Source organism: Chiloscyllium punctatum, chromosome 5 (assembly GCF_047496795.1).
Source record: "Chiloscyllium punctatum isolate Juve2018m chromosome 5, sChiPun1.3, whole genome shotgun sequence".
NCBI classification, from domain to species: Eukaryota; Metazoa; Chordata; class Chondrichthyes; order Orectolobiformes; family Hemiscylliidae; genus Chiloscyllium; species Chiloscyllium punctatum.
Genome location: NC_092743.1, coordinates 56,689,525 through 56,711,005, shown reverse-complemented (window position 1 = coordinate 56,711,005; position 21,481 = coordinate 56,689,525). Strand labels below are relative to the sequence as shown.

Below are 21,481 nucleotides of genomic sequence, written 5' to 3'. Positions count from 1 at the left end.
AGTAGGGATAAAGGAGTCTTTTTCAGGATGGCAGCCGGTGACAGTGGAGTTCCACAGGAGTCAGCGTTGGAACCACAGCTATTCACATTATACATTGACAATCTGGACGAAGAAGTTGAGGGCACTGAAAATAGATTTGGAGATGACATAAAAAAGGAGGAGGGACAGGTAGTGTTGAGGTGGGGAGGCTGCAGGCAGACTTGGATAGGCTAGGACAGTGGGCAAAGAAGTGGCAGATGGAATACAATGTAGGAAAGGACTTTAGTAGGAAGAATAAAGGCATAGAGTATTTTCTAAACAAGGAAAAGGTCTGGAAATGTGAAGTACAAAATCACTTTGATGACGTAGTTCAGGATTCTCTTAACGCTAACATGTAGGTTCAGTTACCAGTTAGGAAGGCAAATGCAATGTTAGCATTCATTTCCAGAATACAAGAGCAGGTATGTGGTGCTGAGGCTGTATAAAGTTCCGGTCAGACCCATTTGGAATATTATGTGCAGTTTTGGGCCCCATATCTAAGGAAGGATGTGCTGACTTGGAGGGTATGAAGAGGAGATTCATAACAATGATCCCAGCAATGAAGGGCTTGTCATATAAGGAGCAGTTAAGAACTCTCAGTCTGTATTTAGTGAAGTTTAGACAGATGACAGGAAATTGATTGAATCTTACAGAATAATAAGAGGCCTGGATGAAGTGGACATGGAGAAGATGGTTCCATTAGTAGGAGAGACTAGGAGCCAAGGGCACAGCTTCAGAGTGAAGGAATGACCCTTTAGAACCGAAATGAGGAGGAATTCCTTCAGCCAAAAGATGGTGAATCTGTGGAACTCATTGCTGCAGAAGGCTGTGGAGGCCAGATTATTGAGTATATTTATGACGGAGATAGATAGGTCCTTGATTGATAAAGGGATCAAAGGTTATGGGGAGAAGGCAGGAGAATGGGGTTGAGAAACATATCGGCCGTGATCGAATGGCAGTGCAGACTCAATGGGCTGAGTGGCCTAATTCTGCTCCTATATCATATGGTCTTCTTTAGATTAGAGAAGGAAGTTGCAAAGAGAGATTGGTGGATTAAATTAATGAACAAAACTGTGGCAGGTAGAGTTCAAATGAGAAAGTGGGAGATTTAAACATGAGAAAGGTAGAGAAAAGTGAGAAGGTAGGAAGAGAGGAGAAAAGACTTGGGAGTCTAAGTACAGAAATCACTAAATGTTAGTGGACATGTACAAAAATAATCAGCACCAACAGTGATTATTAATATAAACAATATTAGAAAATATGAGTTGTTTGCACAGATTAGGCTTTTATTCTTGAGTATAGAGATTAATCGAACATTTGAGATATTTCAGATGATTAAAGGGCGTGATAGGCTGGAAAAATGATGTCCCTCTGGTGGGAGAGTGCAGAACAAAGGTGATTGCACCTTAATATAAGGGCGACACCTCTCAGGACTAATGTCAGAAATGAATCAATATATAAAAGGAAGTGGAAGCTTGAAACTCACTTCCGTAAACCTGATGCAACAAGGCGAGATGAAAATTTTCAAACTGAGATTTTTTTTTACGTACGAGTATGAAAGATGAACAAACCAAAATGACCAGATGGAGTTAATATCCAAATTACTGTGGTCTAATTGGAAGGCAGAACAGAGTCAAGAGTCTGAATAACCTACCCCTGTTCCAATCCTTCTCTTAAATAATAACAGAATGAAAATCTTTACTTACAATGAATATTTTGTCAAGGGTAATTGAGACCATAAACATTTACTATACAGCAATGCCTTTAACATTACTAACATTTACTAAACACGTCAAAACAGGCTTCACATGGAACTTGGCTTACTACAACAGATATGCCTGAATTTTGGCATCATAACTGATTTATCGTGATCTTATCAACCGGATTTGAACTATGAATCACTGGAAAGAATTACCAATATAAAATATAAATTACAGTTAAAACAATGTGCTTGGTTACGAGGTAAAAGGTGAATCTCTGTACATGAATGTTTAATTTTTCCAATTCCCATTGTACTTTTTTGACTGATCACTTAATCAATGTAGCCAAATTTATGTCAAATATTTATTTGTATCAAAAGACCGTGATCTGAATAGGTTGCTTTAAATCTACTTTTGTATCTGTCTATGCCCAATAATAATGTGGGAGCACGTTCAATTGGAAACCAGGTGGATGGGGAAATGAAAATTGGCAACTTGCTCATGCATGAACCTCAGGAGTTGACTGACAGCAATCTTTCACTTCTTGAGCAGGCAATGAAGATAATCGTCCAAATTCTTCATTGGGGTAGGAATGCAATTCTAACATTTTGGCCTGAATGGAAATCATGTTTCTCAAATAAAACAAAGAACTGCAGATGCGGGAGATCTCAAATGATAACAGAAATTACTGGAGAAACTCAGCAGGTCTGGCAGTATCTGTGCAGAGAAAGTAGAGTTAATGTTTCAAGGCCAGTGTGCCTTGATCAGTGTGCCCAAATTTTCCTGCTAGGCTATTCCTACAGTGTAGCAAGTCGGGACAGAAAAGGACCACAAAACGGCGGCACGGTGGCACAGTGGTTAGCACTGCTGCCTCACAGCGCCAGAGACCCGGGTTCAATTCCTGCCTCAGGCGACTGACTGTGTGGAGTTTGCATGTTCTCCCCGTGTCTGCGTGGGTTTCCTCCGGGTGCTCCGGTTTCCTCCCACAGTCCAAAGATGTGCAGGTCAGGTGAATTGGCCATGCTAAATTGCCCGTAGTGTTAGGTAAGGGGTGTGGGTGGGTTGCGCTTCGGCGGGCGGTGTGGACTTGTTGGGCCGAAGGGCCTGTTTCCACACTGTAAGTAATCTAATCTAAAACATTGTGCATTCCCTTTACTTTTCCTGAGTGCCAGGAAGAGGATTACTCCATTGGAACCCACACTGAAAGCTGAACTCTCCATTGATGTGGACACACTCCCTATCATTCATTTGCGAGAACCCCACCCCAATCACCACATGAAACCAATCCCATTAGTCTGCTGATAACGTCTTGTCTATGTGGCCCAAGAGTTACCATGGGTTGGCCACTTTTCTGGAGCAGGGCTGTGTTTCAAATTCCTATTTTTGGGAGTGACTTCCAAACTTCCACTATCTTTTGTGTATAGAACCATTTCTGACATTAGCCTTGACGTCTAAGCCCTTATGTTAAGCTGTAATGGAACCGATTTGGAATTAAGTCAAGTTGTATTTTCTAATTCTCACCAATGGAACTAATTCCTCTCTGGGCCCCACGTGCTGGAGTTGACATTGAGTGTATTTCTAGCTGGCGAGTGAGAGATACATTGTTAGATCAGTACATTGACTGCACTGCTGTAGTGAATGATGTGGTTTCCTGAAAACTTACATATACATGTGCATTGCAATATAATTCTTAATTCTTTTTAAGCCAATTGAACAATGTAATATCTCTCTTTCTTTAAAAAGAAAGAATATTACTATTGCTTTCATTACCCATCAAAAATATATCTGAAGAAAAGGTTATTTTGTAATTAAATTGAAATCTCAGAAGTCATTTATAACTTGTTTTCTAAAACATTAGTCAAAAACATTGGTGGGTAATGGATGTCTCCGTTTTTGGATTTGATGGTAAGTAATGAGCTGACACTAAGATAATCAAAGGGGAAAAAGCCAGAATGGGTTCAAATATGTGATACAGAGTTTATCCCAATCTATCACATAGAGGGCTGTTGGCAAATTCTGACCTGTAAGGTACAGACTTACATTCTTTCATCAGTTTTCAGAGTTTACTAAGTACATCACAGACGTGTACCATCTACAAGGCACAAATCAGGAGTGTGATGTAATATTCCCCACGTGATCATGAGTGGATTTCCAACAGCACTCAAGAAGCTTGATACTATCCAGGAGAAAACATCCCACCAATTGACACCCCATTGACATTCACTCCATTCATCACTGCTGCATAGTCATGGCAGTGTAACCATGCAGAAGATGTACATGCAGCAACTCACCAAGGCTCCTTAGACAGCTCCTTCCAAACCCTATGAAGGACAAGGGTAGGAGACACATGGAAATACCATCACCATCAGCAAGTGTCTCTCCAAGCCAACCCACCTTCCTGACATGGAACTATATTGCTGTTCTTTCACGTGCTGGGTCTAAATTGTGGAACTCCATTACTAAAAGCACAATGGGTTTATCCCAAGTGCACTGCGTTGTTTCAAGAAGGGAGCTCACCACCAGCAAAAGGGCAGTTAGGGAGGCTAGCCAAGCAATTGACACCTACATCCAGGAAATGAACAAAAAAATGGCAGTTGATATACAACGAGACCCAGATCTGACATTTCCTGCTTTCAAATTCTCTATACACAATCTTCTTTCCTTTCCTTTTCTTGTTTTTGCTATAAATTCTGTGTCTTACAATCGTGTACTCCACAACCACCTGATGAAGGAGCAGCGCTCCATAAGGTAGTGCTTCCAATTAAACCTGTTGAACTATAACCTGGTGTTATGTGATTTTTAACTTTATACATCCCAGTCCAACACCGGCACTTCTCAGTTAGACTCGAAACGTCAGCTCTTTTCTCTCCTTACAGATGCTGCCAGACTTGCTGAGATTTTCCAGCATTTTCTCTTTTGGTTTCAGATTCCAGCATCTGCAGTAATTTGCTTTTAACTGGCACCTCCAACTCATTCTTTTCTTCCTATGTTTTGATGAGCATCATGTGTCTTTTTCCTCAGGATTTGAGCCAGTGATTTCTTGTAGCTCCAGTCTTTTATCTTAATCTGGAAGCGCATGCCATACCATATTTGCTGATTATTTGAGGTGTCGATTTTCAATCCATCAATCTCTGGATTACAGTGCCAGCTTGTTCCTGCTGCGCCACCCTATGCAGGATTCTTGTAATGCAGTGGTAGTGTTCTACCTCTGAGCCAGGAGGCTTGGGTTCAAGTCCCACCTGCTCCAGTGGTGTGTAATAACATCGCTGGTCAACTTGATTAGAAATGTTTTATTTTAAAATTTGAGGTGTCTAATATTATTTGATAAATTTCAGTTCATTCATAGTTCATGGACCCCTTTTATCTCACATGTATACCCTTCTGCCAATCTGCAGTTTCATGTTCATCTTATTCTTTATTTTCTGCAAAGTCAACTTTTTATCTCTCAGTTTTTTTTAAATGTAATGTTAACAGACTATGTTTTCAAAAAAGAAAACATTAACTCAAACAGACCTCAGTATATTAGTTCACACACTGTATAATTAATTCTATTACTTTCACTATTCTGTCTTTCATAAGCGGTAGGATATGTTATTATCTGCAACCTCTGTTTGCAATGTATGAGTGAGAATAGCTTCCTATTTGTCCATAAACATTATACACACACCAAATAACTTTGTGACTCAGGCAATTATTTTATTTTCTTTCAAGTATTGGAACTCTTGTTAATCATTTAGTTGGTACTTGGGGATGGTTTCTTCCTTGGATCAGTCATGACATGAAAATAATGAGATACATTAGGACCAGATCTTTCTTGCCTCTGAGCAGAGGTTGCTTTTCAATGGGAAAGTTATCTTCGATCATTAGGAATACATCTTTTACCTCATGGTTTACTGAGATCAGCTGCAGCTCACCTTAACATCCAGGATAGCAGGACTGTCTGTATCAGTGATGTAGAATATGTGGTTAATATAGTCTTTTGCATGTCTCTCTGATTTGGGACCTCTCTCGCAATTGAAACTCAGTTCCATTGAAATCCACAAGTTTGACATTGCTTAGTTTCTGAACATCTTTCTTTGTGTAACCAGTTTCTTTCAAATGCTCAGACAATTTCTTGTATTGTCTAAGAAGGATGATGTTACCTCTGCCCTGACATCAAGCTGCCACTTCAGATTTCTGGTTGCAGGATTATTTCTCAACTTCTCCCTGATCTGAATTGCTGTATGAATTTATACAATTAGATGTGACAAGTTCAAAGAAAATAATTTAATTCCTGTGCCTATTGTGTCCTCAAGCTCATTGTCAGCTTCAAGGATCTAGATATTTTGGCTTCTTTTGTTTCTCAATCACCCTGTTCCTATGCCTTTGGTAACTCTTACACCACTTTTTAGGCATTCTGCAAGCTCTGCACTTTGATCCATGCATGGTTCTGCTTATTACTCAAGTGGTTTTCAACAGCTCATGCACATTTTTGTGTTTGGTTTGCATTCTTTTATTGCTGTTTCACTGTATCAACCCTGTTCCTTTCCTTTCAGCTGAAGACTAGCCATTTAGATGGGCAGCAGCTTTGTCTGTCTAATGTGCTTTGCCACAGTCTGTGCTGTAATGAGCTTATGCCTTCCTATCGACATTTTTGTACATCAGGGTTTGCAGTGCCTTAATGTTAGAGGTCTAGATGTCTGGTAGATCTCTGTTTCTCTGAATTTTGGCTTGTAGCTACATTTCTCAACCTCATTAAGAAATTAATGACAGGCTCCCTTGGTTCCTTCATTTCGGTGGGTTTGTTAGTTTGACTTTGTATGGAAACTCGTCCTACACTTCTCGAAAGTAATGTTGTCGTCACTTAGCTCCCAGCTGTTTCTCTTCTAACCACAAAATGATGTAGCTGATCCTTTCCTCTTTGTTAATGCCTTTTAGAGAATTACTGAACATCAACCAACATTTTTGTTTAAACTTTTCAAACATTTCTACGATGCTTGCAGTCTCTCAATTCATTGCGGACTGGAGCAGTGCATTCATTCGTGGGGACAGTCAGTTTCATTTCACATAATTCACCTTTGTTCTCTCCATAATACAGGTTGATTCTTCTTTTAATCTATATCTGCTTCAATTTCACTTCACATGCTTTACAGTCATGGACACCCACATCCATTATGTTATGTCTTGAGCTTCCCAAACAAAGTAATCTCACTTTTAAACAAAAGTGCTAAGAGCTGCAGATGAATCTCAGATCTCACCTTGTGGAATGCAAGGAAAAATAATACATTATTAGTTTGATCCATGGATTGTAGTGCAACAGTGAGTGATACAACATCTTGGATACTGAATATAGATCCACATAACAACACATGTCCCTATCCCTTTACAAACAAAATAAACATTACATTCGGTTATATAGAGTTACAGGCAAACAGGCATTCTGCCTATATGTATGTTTGTTCTTACAAAAGAATAACACTCATCTACACTCTGACATGTAACCCTATGCACTTATATGCTGTATGTCTGACTGTGTCTGGCGGAGGCAGTTTGGGGTAGCCACGGGCACCTCGATGGGCCCAGCTACGCCTGTCTCTTTGTTGACTATATCGAACAGTCCCTCTTCAGTACCTACACAGGCACTGTGCCCTAACTCTTCTGCCATTACATCGATGACTGCATTGGTGCAGCATCCTGCACACAGGCTGAATTAGAGCAGTTCATCGACCTCGCCCACAACTTCCACCCCACCCTCAAATTCACTTGGTCCACCTCGGATGTTTCCCTTGCCTTTCTTGACCTGTCCATTTCCATCTCTGGCAACAGCCTCCAGACGAACGTATACTACAAACCCACAGACTCTCACAACTATCTGGATTACATCACCTCCACCCTGTTTCCTGCAAGAACTCCATCCCATTCCCCCAATTCCTCTGCTTCGCTGAATCTGCTCAGACAAGGAGACATTCCACTTGTGAGCATCCCTAATGTCCACCGACTTTGATCAATGTGCTTTTCCTTCTTCTGTCATCCGCCCTCCACCACACCAGCTCCATTCCCTGCTCTGCCATTCTAACCCCCCCCAACACAATAAAGACAGAATCCCCCTTGACCTCACCCATCACCCCACTAGTCTCCGCATCCAACGCATCATCCTCAAACACTTACGCCAACTCTAACTAGACCCCACCAAGAACATCTTCTCTACCCACCCCTCTCTGCCTTATGCAGGACTGTTCTCTTCGACTTGATTTGCGCCACTCTCCCCACCAAACCCCCAGGTACCTTCTCCTGCAACAGGAAAAGATGTAAAACCTGCTGGTACACCACCCCCCTCACCCCCATCCAGGGCCCCAAACAGTCCTTTCAGGTGAAAGATTTCACCTGCCTTTACTGCATCAGTGCTTCCGATGTGGTCTTCTCTACATCGGGGAGACCAAATGCAAACTTCGGGAACGGTTCGCCGATCATTGGAGGCAGGCCCACAGAGGCTGACCAGACCTCCCAGTCCCTACCCATATTAATTCCCTGAAGCACTCCCTTTCTAACATGACCATCCTTGGCCTCGTCCATTGGCAAAACAAACCACAGCTCCTATTGGAGGATCAACACCTCATCTTCCCCCTGGGCAGCCTACAGCCTGGACGACTCAATGTTCAATTCTCTAATTTCAAATAACCTCCCTCCCCATCTCCCGATTCCTTTCCCAGCTATCCCCCTCCCTTCCATTGCTCTCAGCCACCGTTCGGATTCATTCCTCCCATTGACTAATCAGTTCGTATCCTTTACCTGCCTTCACCTATCCCCATTTCACCACCCTGCCCTGCCTCCCCCTTAATCTGCAGTTCCTCCCACACACACCCCCAGTCCTGAAGAAGGGTTACACCGAAATGCCGAATTCTGCACCTCCTGATGCTGCCTGGCTTGTTGTGTTCTTCCAACCTCCTGCCTGACTGTGTCTGGCAGCATGCTTGTAGTACACATCTGGTATGTAAAAGCCCCACAGCATTCAGAGGAAACAAGCACCACAAAGATTGCTTGCTTTGACTTGTTCTCTCGGAAACCCAGCCTCTGGTTTCAGGATAACTGCAAACAGTTCTAGGAGTATTGATCAAGGCAGTAAAAAGTTATGGCTCCCAAAGGAATGAATGCTATATTCAATCTCTTTGACTTAAATATCCTCAAGATCATTTAAGAATTATCATTAACTGTGAAAGCAGTTTATTTTTACAATAATATATTCTAAGTGTATTCTAATGTTTCCTATAAATACAAAAATCTGATTAGTTTGTAAAAATAAGCATTTGCATTTGCACAGTACTTTTCATCATTGAAGAGTGTTTCTAAGTGCTTTATAGCCAATGAAGTTCTTCTGAATTGCTGTCATTATTGTATTGTGAGAAACACGTCAGTCCATTTACATTTGGCAAAGTCCCACAGAAAAAGACCAAATGACCTGGGTCTCTTTGAGATGCCGTGTCACATGAGATTTAGTGTCTATTTGAAAGCACAGGTATGGCCTTGGGTTAACATCTTACCCAAAAGATACATCTCCGCAGTGCTCCCTCAGTACTTCACTGGAGTATTAACTTTGATTTTTATGTTCAAATCTCTTGTACTCACGACCTTTGAACTCAGAAGAAAAAATGCTGCCCGCTGAGCTGAAGCTGGCACTGTTGTTTTTAAAAGTTGTTTAGATAAAGAAAAGGATGAACTACATTTATGTTGAACTACATTTATAGAGTAACAAAAATAGAGATTGCTGGAAGAATTCAGCAGGTCTGGCAACATTCATGGAGAGAAAGCAGAGGTAACATTTCTGGTCCAGTGACCATTTTTCTGAACTGATTCTAGTGAGGAAATGTTTATAGAACCTGAAGATGGGGTGGGGGAGTGGGGAGGTGTAAATGCTAGGTGGAGATGGAGACCAGAGAGAGAGAGAAAAACAGTTAGGCAGACATAGGAATGGAGAAAGGTCAGCCTGAGAGAATCAAGACCTGCTAATATCAACCATTACTGGCTGAAAATGGGATGGTTATGGTAGTCCATGTGGTGACAATGCCTGGAATGCACGGGGATAGTGTAAGGACATGGGAGAAGATGCTCAAGCCATAAAAATATTGAACTTGATATTGAATCTTGAAGGCTAGAGGGTTCCCAAGCAGGAAATGAGTTGCTGTTCTTCCAGTTTGTGCTGAGCTTTGCAGGAGCATTGCAGCAAGCTTGAGACGGAGATATTGGCTAGGGAACAGGGTATGTGTTGAAGTGGCAGGCAACTAGAATCTCAGGGTCATTTTTGCAGACAGAACATAGATGTTCTGCAAAGCGGTCACCCGGCCTGTGCTTCGTTTCCCCACTGTAGAGGAGACCACATTGTGAGCAGCGAATGGGGTACATTAGATTGAGTAAAGTGTAGGTAGAGCACTGCTTCATCTGCAAAGTGAGTTTGGACCCTTGGATACTGAGGAGGGAAGAATAAACATGTAGATGTTACACCTTCTATGGTTGCAGGGAAAGGTGGCGTGGGATTGTGGGGGGAGTATTGGGAATGGAGGAGGAGTGGATCGGGGTAACTTGGATGGAATGATCCTGTGGAATGCTGATAAGGGGAGGGAGGGGACTGCATGCCTGGAGGTGGCAGGAAATGATACCTAATGATTCTCTGGATGTGGATGCTGGTGGGATGGTAGGTGAGTACAAGGGGGACCCTATTGCTGTTGCTGGGGAGAGAGGTGGCTTTGATGGGCTCCAGAGCGGCAGTGGCATTTTCAGAGGTAGCATGACTATAGAGACAGTCGATTGGCATGTGAAGCCTGGAGTAGGCCCCTCTCTGCAGCATGGCATGGACTGGGAAGCCTGGAGAGGGACACTTTGGCAGCGGAGAAGAAAAAAGTGGACTCTATTTAAGTTTCTGTGAATGGCGCTTGTGTTCGAGTGACGGTACACACTTTTCACTGTATTTTATATATTGAATGCACGTGACAATAAAATGATATTCTGTTCTAAGGACCAAGGTTTTGGAGATGGGTTGGACCCAGCTCAAGGAGAGGAGTGTCTGGTGGTGGCATCGTGCTGCAGATGGCAGAAATGGTGGCTAATGATCCTCTGGACGTGGGTGCTGTTGAGATGGTGGGACAAGGGGACTCTATCACTGTTACAGGTGGGAAGACAGGGGGTGAGGGCAGAAGTGTGAGAGATGGGTAGAACCCAGCTAAGAGTCCTGTCAACAACAGTGCTGGGGAATCCTTGGTTGAGGAAGAAGGTGAACATTTCAAGGATTCCCTTTGTTGAAGCTGCCATCATTGGAACAGTTGCGGTGCAGACAGAGGAACTGGGAGAATGGAATGAAGTCCTTGCAGGAAACAATGTGTGAGGATGTGCAGTTGACATAATTGTGAGAGTTGGTGAGTTTGGAAAATATATCAGTATCTAGCCTATCCCCAGAAATGGAAACAGATGTCAACAAATGGAAGGGAGGAGTCAGAGATGGACCAGTGAAGGTGAGAGCAGCGTGGAAATTGGAAGCGAAATAGATAAAATTTTGCAATTCCAGACAAGAGAGAGGCAACACCAATATGCCATCGATGGAATGGAGAAAGAGTTGCGGGTAGGGGTCTGGAGTAGGACTGGAACAAGGAATGTTCCATGTTGCCCACAAAGCGACCGGCAGAACGGGGGCCTACGCAAGTACCCATGGTCACACCTCTGACCTGAAGAAAGTGAGAGATGAAGTTGTTAAAAGTGAGGACAAGCTCAGTCAGGCAGAGGATAGTGGTGAACGGTTCCAGAAGAAGCAGAGAGCCCAGAGGTCATCCTGATGGGGGATGGACATGTAAAGGGATTGCATGTCTGTGGTGAAGAGGAGGCAGCTGGAGCCCACAAACTGGAATTCTTAGGTGCATTCTGGGAATCTTAAAATAAATGACATGAATTCGTATAGATCTATAATGAGGCGTTTTGCAGAATATTATTGTTGTAATCTTCTAAAGCTTTATGTAACTTTCCTCCCAAGGAATATTTATGCCACAGAGAAAGTTGTAGCTCACCTGTTGTGATGATACACCTACAGCCCTTAAGTAGCTTTGCACAGAGAAAATGTTGATGTCAAGTGATTTTGGATTTGTTACATTCAAGGCAAAATGGTAGTCACCACAGCAGATTGATCTGTATACTGAACCCTACACTTATTTGGCACATCATGATTGGTTTCACTGTCCGTAAGGCTGGTACTTATTCCTTGACTTTAGTATGTTCTACCAGAAAAAAAGGCATGTGCTAAAGGTCTTCAGTCTATTGCAAATAAGTAGCATATATTGCACAATCAGACTTTTACACTTCCAACTTAAACTAAAATTCTCCTTAACTTGTAAGTAAAATAACAAACAGAAATATTAAGACATATCAGATTATCAAAGACATATCATATGTACAAATACATATGAAAGCAACAAAAGCAGGGTCAGTTCACAAGACATTCAAATATATATTTTATGCATAGCCCTATCTCTAGGAGAAGTGGGTGGAAGAGAAGGTATGCCATGTTGCAAACTGGAGTTGAACAATGAAAATGTTGGTAAAGATGCGTGGGTTCACAGTTGGGAGCCATTGTCTGGGCACAAATATTAGATATTCAGGTGCAATGCCCCTGCAACATCTTATAAAATGCTTTGATGGGAAACAATTTAGACCTGGAGTAGAGGTTGGTAAATTCCATATTTTGAATGTTTAGTCTGAGTTGTAGATTTCAGATCAATGTTTCGGTGCTGTTCTGCAGTATTTAGACAGGATGTCAGCTTCACCGCATACGGTTGATGTTGCAGCTCTTGTCCAGAGCTCTTCTTTGTGCTGAAATATACCTCCTAGTGGCCAGAGTAAGAATTACTGCAATCTATTCAGCATGTCATGGTGAGCAATGGGTATTAATAAGGCCTAGATATTCAAAGAGGTAGCAAGCATAGTCTAATGTCATTTTAATCATTTTGTAGTACATTAGTATTGGGCTCTGCATTTCTAGCCAGGGATTTCAATCTCGGCTCCTTCAGAAACGTGGAGCGTAGCTCAAATGAGGACAATGCTTTTGTAATGACAAATAGTTGGAAGGATGCCTGTTTTTACAGCAGTCAGTGTGTAGTATTCTGTCACTTAAATATCTAGCAGCTCAGCCAAACACCTGAAGGAGTAGTTACCTCTGGACCAGGAGGCCCGGTTCTAGTCCCACCTGCTCCAGAGGTGTGGAATAACATCTCTGTACAGGCAGATGAGAAAATATCTGGGAGTGTTTAGGGTGCCAGGGAGTTGCAATGCCAGCTGGGTAGTGCGTCAGGAAGATGATGGAATGCTTAATGCACTTCCATATGTTGTGGGTGTACTGTGGCCAACAGCAGTGTGGAAAATGCAGGGAGTTGGCAGTCATGTGGTAGGGCTGGTGGGAGAGAGGGAGCAATTTCAGACCAACAGGTGAGGGAGTTGTGGTGGTGACGTGGATATTGAGGCAAGCTATGGGGAGCTCAAGTCTGTGGGAGGGTGGGGCATGCATAGCTAGGAGGTGTGTGGAGGGTTCATTGTAACAGTCATCCATGAGTTAGAGTAAGTTTTTAATCATGTAAACAGGAGTAGAACACTCTGACACTAAGCAGTTTGTTTTTAAGAGATTCCACAGGGTCCTGACATGTACCTGCAGTCTGTGCTGCTCCAATCTGGCCATTGGGAAGTCTGGCCAATGTCCAAACAGATTGTGAAGTTCCTGTTGTCTATCTGAGTCCCCTATCCATCTGTTTCATTCATTGAGGCCTGTAGAGGGTCTGTGAGGGTCTTTTTTGATCATTGCTTCAAAGTGTTTTCTCTCTGTGACTCCAGTTTGAGAATTATGAGTTGTCACATCCCGTTAAGAATCCTGTGAGTTGGTGACTAAAGGGAGGAGGCTCATGAGAGTGAGAAGACGTGGGTGGCCTGTGAAAGCACAGATGTCATAACTCAGCCAAAGCTCTACATCTGTCATTAACCTTGGAACTCATGATTCCAAAACTTCAGTTTGCAATCCTATTTGTGGAAGTCCTGGTGATCTGTCATCTGGTCCAAAATGCAAAGACACTGGTGCACAATGACGCAGCTGAGGCCTAAATCTGGCTGAAATCCTCGTCACCATCATTCGTGATGCCACACAACCAGATCAGCTCCTGTTCATGTGTAGCTGTGATTGGGAAAGGCTAAATTGTCACAAGATTCTCTCTCCTACCAATATATTTGTTCATCCATGCAGCATTGTAAGTACTAGCAATAATGAATATAAGCAAGATTTATGTTATTTCAATTTTGTGAAAAATGGACGTAAGATAATTATTGTTTTCTTGTAGTGAACTTTTTATATCATTAGGATATTTCAATTAAAAGTAGTTTTAATCTTTATAATATGAAAATATCTATACTTTTGTTTCAGGTACGAATTAATAATTTGCTTACAATGTTTAATAACAAAATTAACAAAGCATGAATTATTATTAGTTGCTGTTAATTTTGATGAGTTGCTTTACAGTGGGGACAGGTAACTTGCAGGGTCTGTTGCCTGGCCTGAGTAGTTTGTTTTAAAGTATACAGATTTGTGTTCAATAATATATAATTAGTTTATTTTGCTAAGCAAACATATTGAGGGTTGGGTCTTGTGAATACTTGCTTGTGATTTTCTCAGTCGGAGATTAACAGGAATACAAATTCAGAACTTTTAGCTGCAAACCTGCATTTGCCTATCCATTAAAATCCTGATCTGCTATATGAAGCCACTGGGAGGAAGTGCTGAAAATGTATTCCATTGTAACTTAATAGAAATGGACTGTTAAAGTGAGACTAAAACTAACTAAACTCCAAACAGTAAGGGAGTGAAATGACAAAGTAATTTTAGAATGGAACAATCCAGATAAAAAAGTGATGGTGAGATAATAGAGATTGTTTAGATTTGTCTGAAGTGCATTGAAGATCAGGTTTTAAAAAGATATGGACATTCTTTAACTCCTTATGTAGTCAGATTTTTCTGATTTAGGCTCTGAACAAATACTACAGATTTGAATAAAAACTAAAGTTGTATTTATATATAAGTGTTACTGCAAAGGTTCACACCAATGCTGTCATCCTACTGTATCTCCAAAGAGAATGCTCACGACCAGACCATAATAGGTAATAATGAGGGCATGTTTCATGATTTTGTGTCTATTAAATTAATAGATATCTGGACTGCTCAAAGCCTCTTTTGTGGTGGGGGTCTGGTGGCTAGGTGTTTTGGGGGCAGGGAAGGGGGAGAAGTTGAGGCGGCATGATGTCTTTCATAAGCTACACAGGATATCCAAAGAAATACAGACACTTGACTTCAGGAAGCCTGTACCCCCACAACAGAATCCTGGATAATCTGTTGGGACTAATGCAGTTACTATTAATAGTTAATAATAACAATTCCTAGTGGGCCAGATTTCTGGAATTGCATAACTGCATGTTATTTGGCTCCTTATAACAAAATGATACATTAAATGTCATTGTACTTTAAGTGTGTCACTTCCAGTTTACAAATGAAAGAATTATTTAAATAATTAAACACAACTAATTATTTCTCCCCAGGGCATTTCGTAACTTTTGGACCTCCAGGAATCTCAGGTACGGATATGTAATAACTAATTGTACAGCATATGGACTTCAGTCAGGAACTCACTGAAAAACATAATCACTTTTTATTCCTGTTACATTTTCGCTGAGAATCTCATTGGCAACGCTTTAACAGTCTGTGACTTTACTCTGAATTTGAAAGGAACTTAACTTTAATATCATATTAGGATCTCAGTTATGGTGCTTCTAAATTGATTATAAATGTTTTGGATCATGAGAGAACAATGATTCTGCTCTGGCTCTTTGTATTAATGTCGACACAGATTTGTTCTAGTGGCAGAATCATTAAAAAAAGTATAGAATGAGAAATTCAAAATGCAAGGAAGATTGACAGGGCAAACATTAGCTGCACAACTGGATGCAGTGTTTTTTTAGAATGCTGAGATGTCTGGTGCACTTTTCCCTCTACAGTAGAATTCTGGTATTTCATTTGTATGGTATTTGTTAAGCATTATTTTCAAACTATTTTGCCAGTGTTTATGCTACTATCTGACAAGGCCATTCTCTTACAGAAAATAAAGCTGCTCGAAAGCATGTCTCCTTTTCAGTGGGTCTAACCAGAAAACCTTTCATTGGTAATGCAGGGATAATCCGATTCAACAAAGTTTTAGTTAATGATGGGCACCACTACAACACAAATACAGGTAACAGGTCTTTCAGATTTTTTTTGTGTTTGTGTTCTTTTACTGGGTCCTTTCATACTTTGGCTATGGGGCCCAGATACTCTCCATGACTGAGAGAGATATCCCCTCTGTCCTTTCAAAATGTTGAAAGTACCTGAGAATTATATGTTCCATCATGTCAATTTCAAATTTCAGGGGTTGTTTCTGTGACAGCCCAGGCTTCATGTGTGGCTAGTTCCTGGAGACAGCTCCTCAGTTAAGTGGCTGGCTGTCTCCACTTGCAGGCCATTTGGTAACTGCACTGTGTAGAACCCAGAGTGTCAGCTGAAGAACAGGTTCATTCTCAGTGCATTTCTCTTGAATGTTTCTCTCTTTGGAGAGCTTAAGTGGGGGGAGGGGGGGGGGGGGGGGCAAAGCTGATGGTTGCTAAATCAGGAATCCTTCAGGAGTGCTAACAATATAATGGAAGTGCTTTTCTCAATACAGTAAATTGGTTATACAGAACTTTAAGTTATACAATATTATATTTTCTCATATGTATAGGTGCTAGTGAACAACAGGTGAGCCAACATGGTCGGTGAAGCAGGGAGGGAGGTCAGTGAAAGTATGGGTAGCAATCAGTTGGTAATAGGGTTTGGGGACAATGAAAATGGGTAGAGGGTGGTGTGTGGGACTATAGGGCATGGTTCAGGACATTATGGGTTAGCATGATAAGTATGGTGTCTGCGTGAATGGTGAGAGTAAGGCAGCTGAGTAGGAATACTTTTGTTTTAACCTTTTTGATTTTGGGCACAGTGCTGGAGCCGAGAGACAGGCATTCAATCCAGGTCACCTCAGAACTCAACAGTTTTCCCTGGGTTGCTTGGTCTAATTTCCAATCCAGCTGTCTCTCATTCTGTTCTGGAAATGGGGAGACGTGGTTGTTTAAAGCATGGGTTCACCGAGCTGGGAATACTTCTTTACTGGGTCAAGTGCACAGAGACAGAAAAAGAAGCCTGGTTAGGAATCATTTTCAGAGGGCAAACATGTCTGACAACCATTACTTGAGTATTATGGCCTCATTTAGTTCCCCACAAAAGTTTGAACTCTGCAACAAGGAGCAAGGCAAACCTTGCTGGAATTAATTTCGCTCATGAAGCTCAAGTTTTCTAACATTTTTGAAGCCTCCTTTGCGTCATATCTGATGATGCTATTCCACATCAGCAGCAGTCTGAACATTTAATATAATGAGGAAAAATTTTTGGGAAAGATTTCATACAGCACCATAGCAGAATTTTGAAGATAGTCTTTGAACTGTATACTTTTTAAACAATGGCTTACTAACTAGAGAAATGGAAAAGAAAAGTATTTTCACTCCTACTTTTGTTTTTAAGAATGAAATTGCATTTGGGCAGTGAGTCTTACTTCACATGGTAAGTGCATGGGCCACGGGAGCAAGAGTCAGTCATTCAGTCCCTCAAGACTGCTCCACCATTTTGGATCATGGCCAATCCTATACCTCAACATCAAAACCCTGCACTACCCCATATCTGTTGATGTCGTTAGTTAATGGAAATCAATCAATCTCTGTCTTGAACTTACTTAACGACTGAGCTTCCACAGGCCTTTGCTGTAGAGAATTCCAAAAATTTATAATCCTCTGAATGAAGAAAGCCTTCTTCCCCTCAGTCCCCAATAGCTTTACTTTCGAGACCCTATCGCTTAATTCAAAACTTGACAGCTAAGGAAAACATTCATTCCATACCTACTCTTTCTATCTTTCTCAGAATTTGCTAAATTTCTGAGATTGCCTCTCTTCCTTCTAAATTCCATAGAATGCAAACTCTGTTAACTCAACTTTTCTCATATGACAGTCGCACTATCCCAGAACCAGTCAGATGAACCTCTGCTGCAGTCCTTCAGTTGCAAGTGTATTCTTCCTTGGGTATAGGGACCAGAACCATTTGTGGTCTTCATCACTGTATGTAATTAAAGCAAGAGTTCTTTGCTCCTGCAGTCAAATGCTATTATAATAAAGGCTAACAAACAGTCTACCTTACAAATTGCTTGAAGAACCTACATACTCATGAACAAGGATTCTTGGTCCCTTTGGACCCCAACAAATTCCAATATCTCATCATTGAAGAAATACCCTGCACTTTTCTTCCTCCAACCAAAGTGGATTACTTCACAGTTATCCACATTATATTCCATTCTGTAATGCTGTTGCCCATTCATTCAGACTCTAAATCCCCTTGGAGCCTGTTTACATCATCCTCACAACTCTCAATTTGCAAACTTAGGACTATGAAAAACTAATCCTCAATTCATCGATATAGGTTTGCTTGCTGAGCTGGAAGGTTCATTCACAGACGTTTCGTCACCCTACTAGGTAACATCTTCAGTGGGCCTCCAGGCGAATTCATGCCAGTATGTTACTCCCAATCCAATGATAGATTTTAATATTGTTTACTGACTTCCTCTGTAAGGCTTTATCAAAGTCCTTCTGAAAATCCAGTTACATGCCAGCCACTGGTTTCTCCTTATTTACTCTGCTAGTAACATCCTCAAAAAAGTATATCAAGTTTATCAAACATGATTTTCCTTTCCTAAATCCATGTTGACACTACCCAATCAGACAATTATTTTCTAATTATCCAATAATCACTACAATTCATCTACACACCTGGTCACCTCCTCAAAAAATTCAATTCAATTTATTTGGCATGACCTCCCTGTGACAAAGCCATACTAACTATCCCTGATCAAACCTGGCCTCTCACAGTGGAGATTAATTCTTTTCTCCAATAGTTTCCCTACTACTAATGTGAGGCTCAATGTTTTGGAATTCCCTGGTTTATTATTACCACCCTTCTTGAAAGGTGAAACCATATTAGATGTCCTCCAGTCCTCTGGTACCTTCCCTGTGGCTAGAAAGAAATAAAGATTTGGGTCAGAGCCCCTGTAACTTCCTCCCTTCACCTACCACAGCTGCTTGGGATACAACTCATCGGGAACTCGGTATTTGTCCATTCTCTTGTACAACTCTTGGGTGAAGGCCATCAGTTTATCATATGCTGTAAATACGTTATCAAATCACAACCCCTAGCAACATTACTTATCAGTAGAAATTGGACCTTCTTATGTCTGTTGTGGATCATAGATGAATAATGACAAACTCCCTTGCAGTGACAAACAAATTAATGACTATGACAGTGCACAAAAATATTCAGTAAATACAAAATCAGCTTGCAATTGCATTAACAAAAACACAATTTCAGGCTGATGCAAATGGAAGATATATTGAAACAGACCTTGTCTTGGAGACATGTGTAAAAGTATGAAATGCTTAAAAGATTTAGCAGATTATTGCAGGTTTTGTGGGAAGAGAGTTAATATTTCAGGTCAGGAACCCTGTCATACTACAAGTTAGAAATAGTTTTTAATTGAGCCATGAGGCAAAAAAAGGAGTGGATGAAGAGAACAGGGATGGTTAGCTCTGATGGCTTGCATTTTTATTTTGAATTTCTAGCAATTGCAATATCTTGTCTTTTGTTTTTGTGTAAAGCAGCCAATAGTGTTGACATCCTGTTTTACATGTTTCTTGATTCTTCTTTCCTTGAAAGAAATCACATTTGCTACTAGCAACTAGGGGTTGTGATTTGATAACGTACTTAAAGCATATGATAAACTGATGGCCTTCACCCAAGAGTTGTACAAGAGAATGGACAAATACCGAGTTCCCGATGAGTTGTATCCCAAGCAGCTGTGGTAGGTGAAGGGAGGAAGTTACAGGGGCTCTGACCCAAATCTTTATTTTCTTTCTAGCCACAGGGAAGGTACCAGAGGACTGGAGGACATCTAATATAGTTTCACCTTTCAAGAAGGGTGATAATAATAAACCAGGGAATTCCAAAACATTGGGCCTCACATTAGTGGTAGGGAAACTATTGGAGAAAATTTGGAAATAAAGAATTAATCTCCACTGTGAGAGGCCAGGTTTGATCAGGGATAGTTAGTATGGCTTTGTCACAGGGAGGTCATGCCAAATAAATTGAATTGAATTGAATTTTTGAGGAGGTGACCAGGTGTGCAGATGAATTGTAGTCAATATGAATTTTAGCAAAGACATGGACAAAGTCCCATATGGGAGACTAATAAAGAAGGTACCATAAGACATAGGAGCAGAAATTAGGCCATTCAGCTCATTGAATCTGTTCAATCATGGCAGATAAGTTTCTCAAATGCTTTCTCCCCATAACCCTTGATACTCAAGAACCTATCCATCTCTGTCTTAAATATACTCAATGACCTGGCCTCCACGGCCTTCTGTGGCAATGAGTTCCATAGATTCACCACTCTCTGGATGAAGAGGTTTTCCTTATCTCCATTGTAAAAGGTCTTCCCATTACTCAAAGGCAGTACCCTCAGGTCAGAGTCTGTCCTACCAATGGAAACATCTTCCCAACATTTACTCTGTCTAGGCTATTCAGTATATTTCAATTAGATCCCCCCTCATCCTTATAAACTCTTGCGTGTAGACGAAGAGTCCTCAAATGTTCCTCGTATGTTAAGCTTTTCATTCCTGGGACCATTCTCGTGAACCTCCTTTGAACACACTCCAGGGCCAGTACATCCTTCCTGTGGTATGGGGCCCAAAACTGCACACAATACTCCAAGTGTGTTCTGACCAGAGCCTTATAGACTCTCCAAAGTATATCCCTGCTTTTATATTCAAGTCCTGTCAAAATAAATGCCATCATTGCATTTATCTTCGTAACTACTGACTCAACCTACAAGTTTACCTTGAGAGAATCCTAGACTGGAACTCCCAAGTCTCTTCAGATTTCTGAACTTTCTCCCGATTTAGAAAACAGTCCACGCCACTATTCTTCCTACCAAAGTGCATGACCTCACACTTGCCTATGCTGCACTCCATGTGTCACTAGGAAGCTCAGATGAATAGAGGTATTTTGGGGTGCTTGCCCACAGATCCCTGAAGACAGCAGGGCAGGTTAATAGGGTGGTTAAGAAGACATGTGGGTCAGTTGTTTTTATCAGTGGCATAGATTATAAGGACATCATGTTGGAATTGTACAGAATTTTGGTTCAGCCACAGCTGGAGTACTATGTCCAATTCTGGTCACCGCACTGAAGGAAGAACGTGATTGTGCTGAAGGAGATTCAGAGGAGATTCACTAGAATGTTACCTGGATGGAGCAGTTTAGCTATGAAGAGAGGCTGAATAAGCTTGGGTTGTTTTCTTTGAAGCTGAGAAGGTTGAAAGGGGACCTCATTGAGGTGTATTAGAATACAAAGGACATGGACAGTGTGGATGTGAAGCAGCTGTTCCCCTTAATTAAAGGGTAAATAACCAAGGGGCATCATTTTAAAATAAAAGACAGCAGGTTTTGATGAGATTTGAGAGGAAAGTAGCATCCAGAGAGTGGGAAATCTGGAATGCACTGCCTGAGATAGTAGTAGAGTTAGGAATGTAAATCCAGAGCACAGTTTACGGGACGTTGGTTTGCTCGC

The 21,481-nt window shown here is 41.3% G+C and overlaps 1 protein-coding gene across 2 annotated transcripts in view; it reads left to right on the top strand.

Annotated features, from left to right (window-relative positions):
• Window positions 1-21,481, top strand: part of LOC140477100 (EMILIN-2-like) — an 87,087-nt gene that overhangs the window by 62,038 nt on the left and 3,568 nt on the right. Inside the window, exons 6-7 of one of the 2 annotated variants that reach the window (XM_072570380.1) lie at window positions 15,300-15,335; window positions 15,857-15,988. In XM_072570380.1, the coding sequence (XP_072426481.1) occupies window positions 15,300-15,335; window positions 15,857-15,988 (168 nt within the window). The remainder of the gene's footprint in view (window positions 1-15,299; window positions 15,336-15,856; window positions 15,989-21,481) is intronic. The other variant, XM_072570381.1, reaches the window with a different exon arrangement.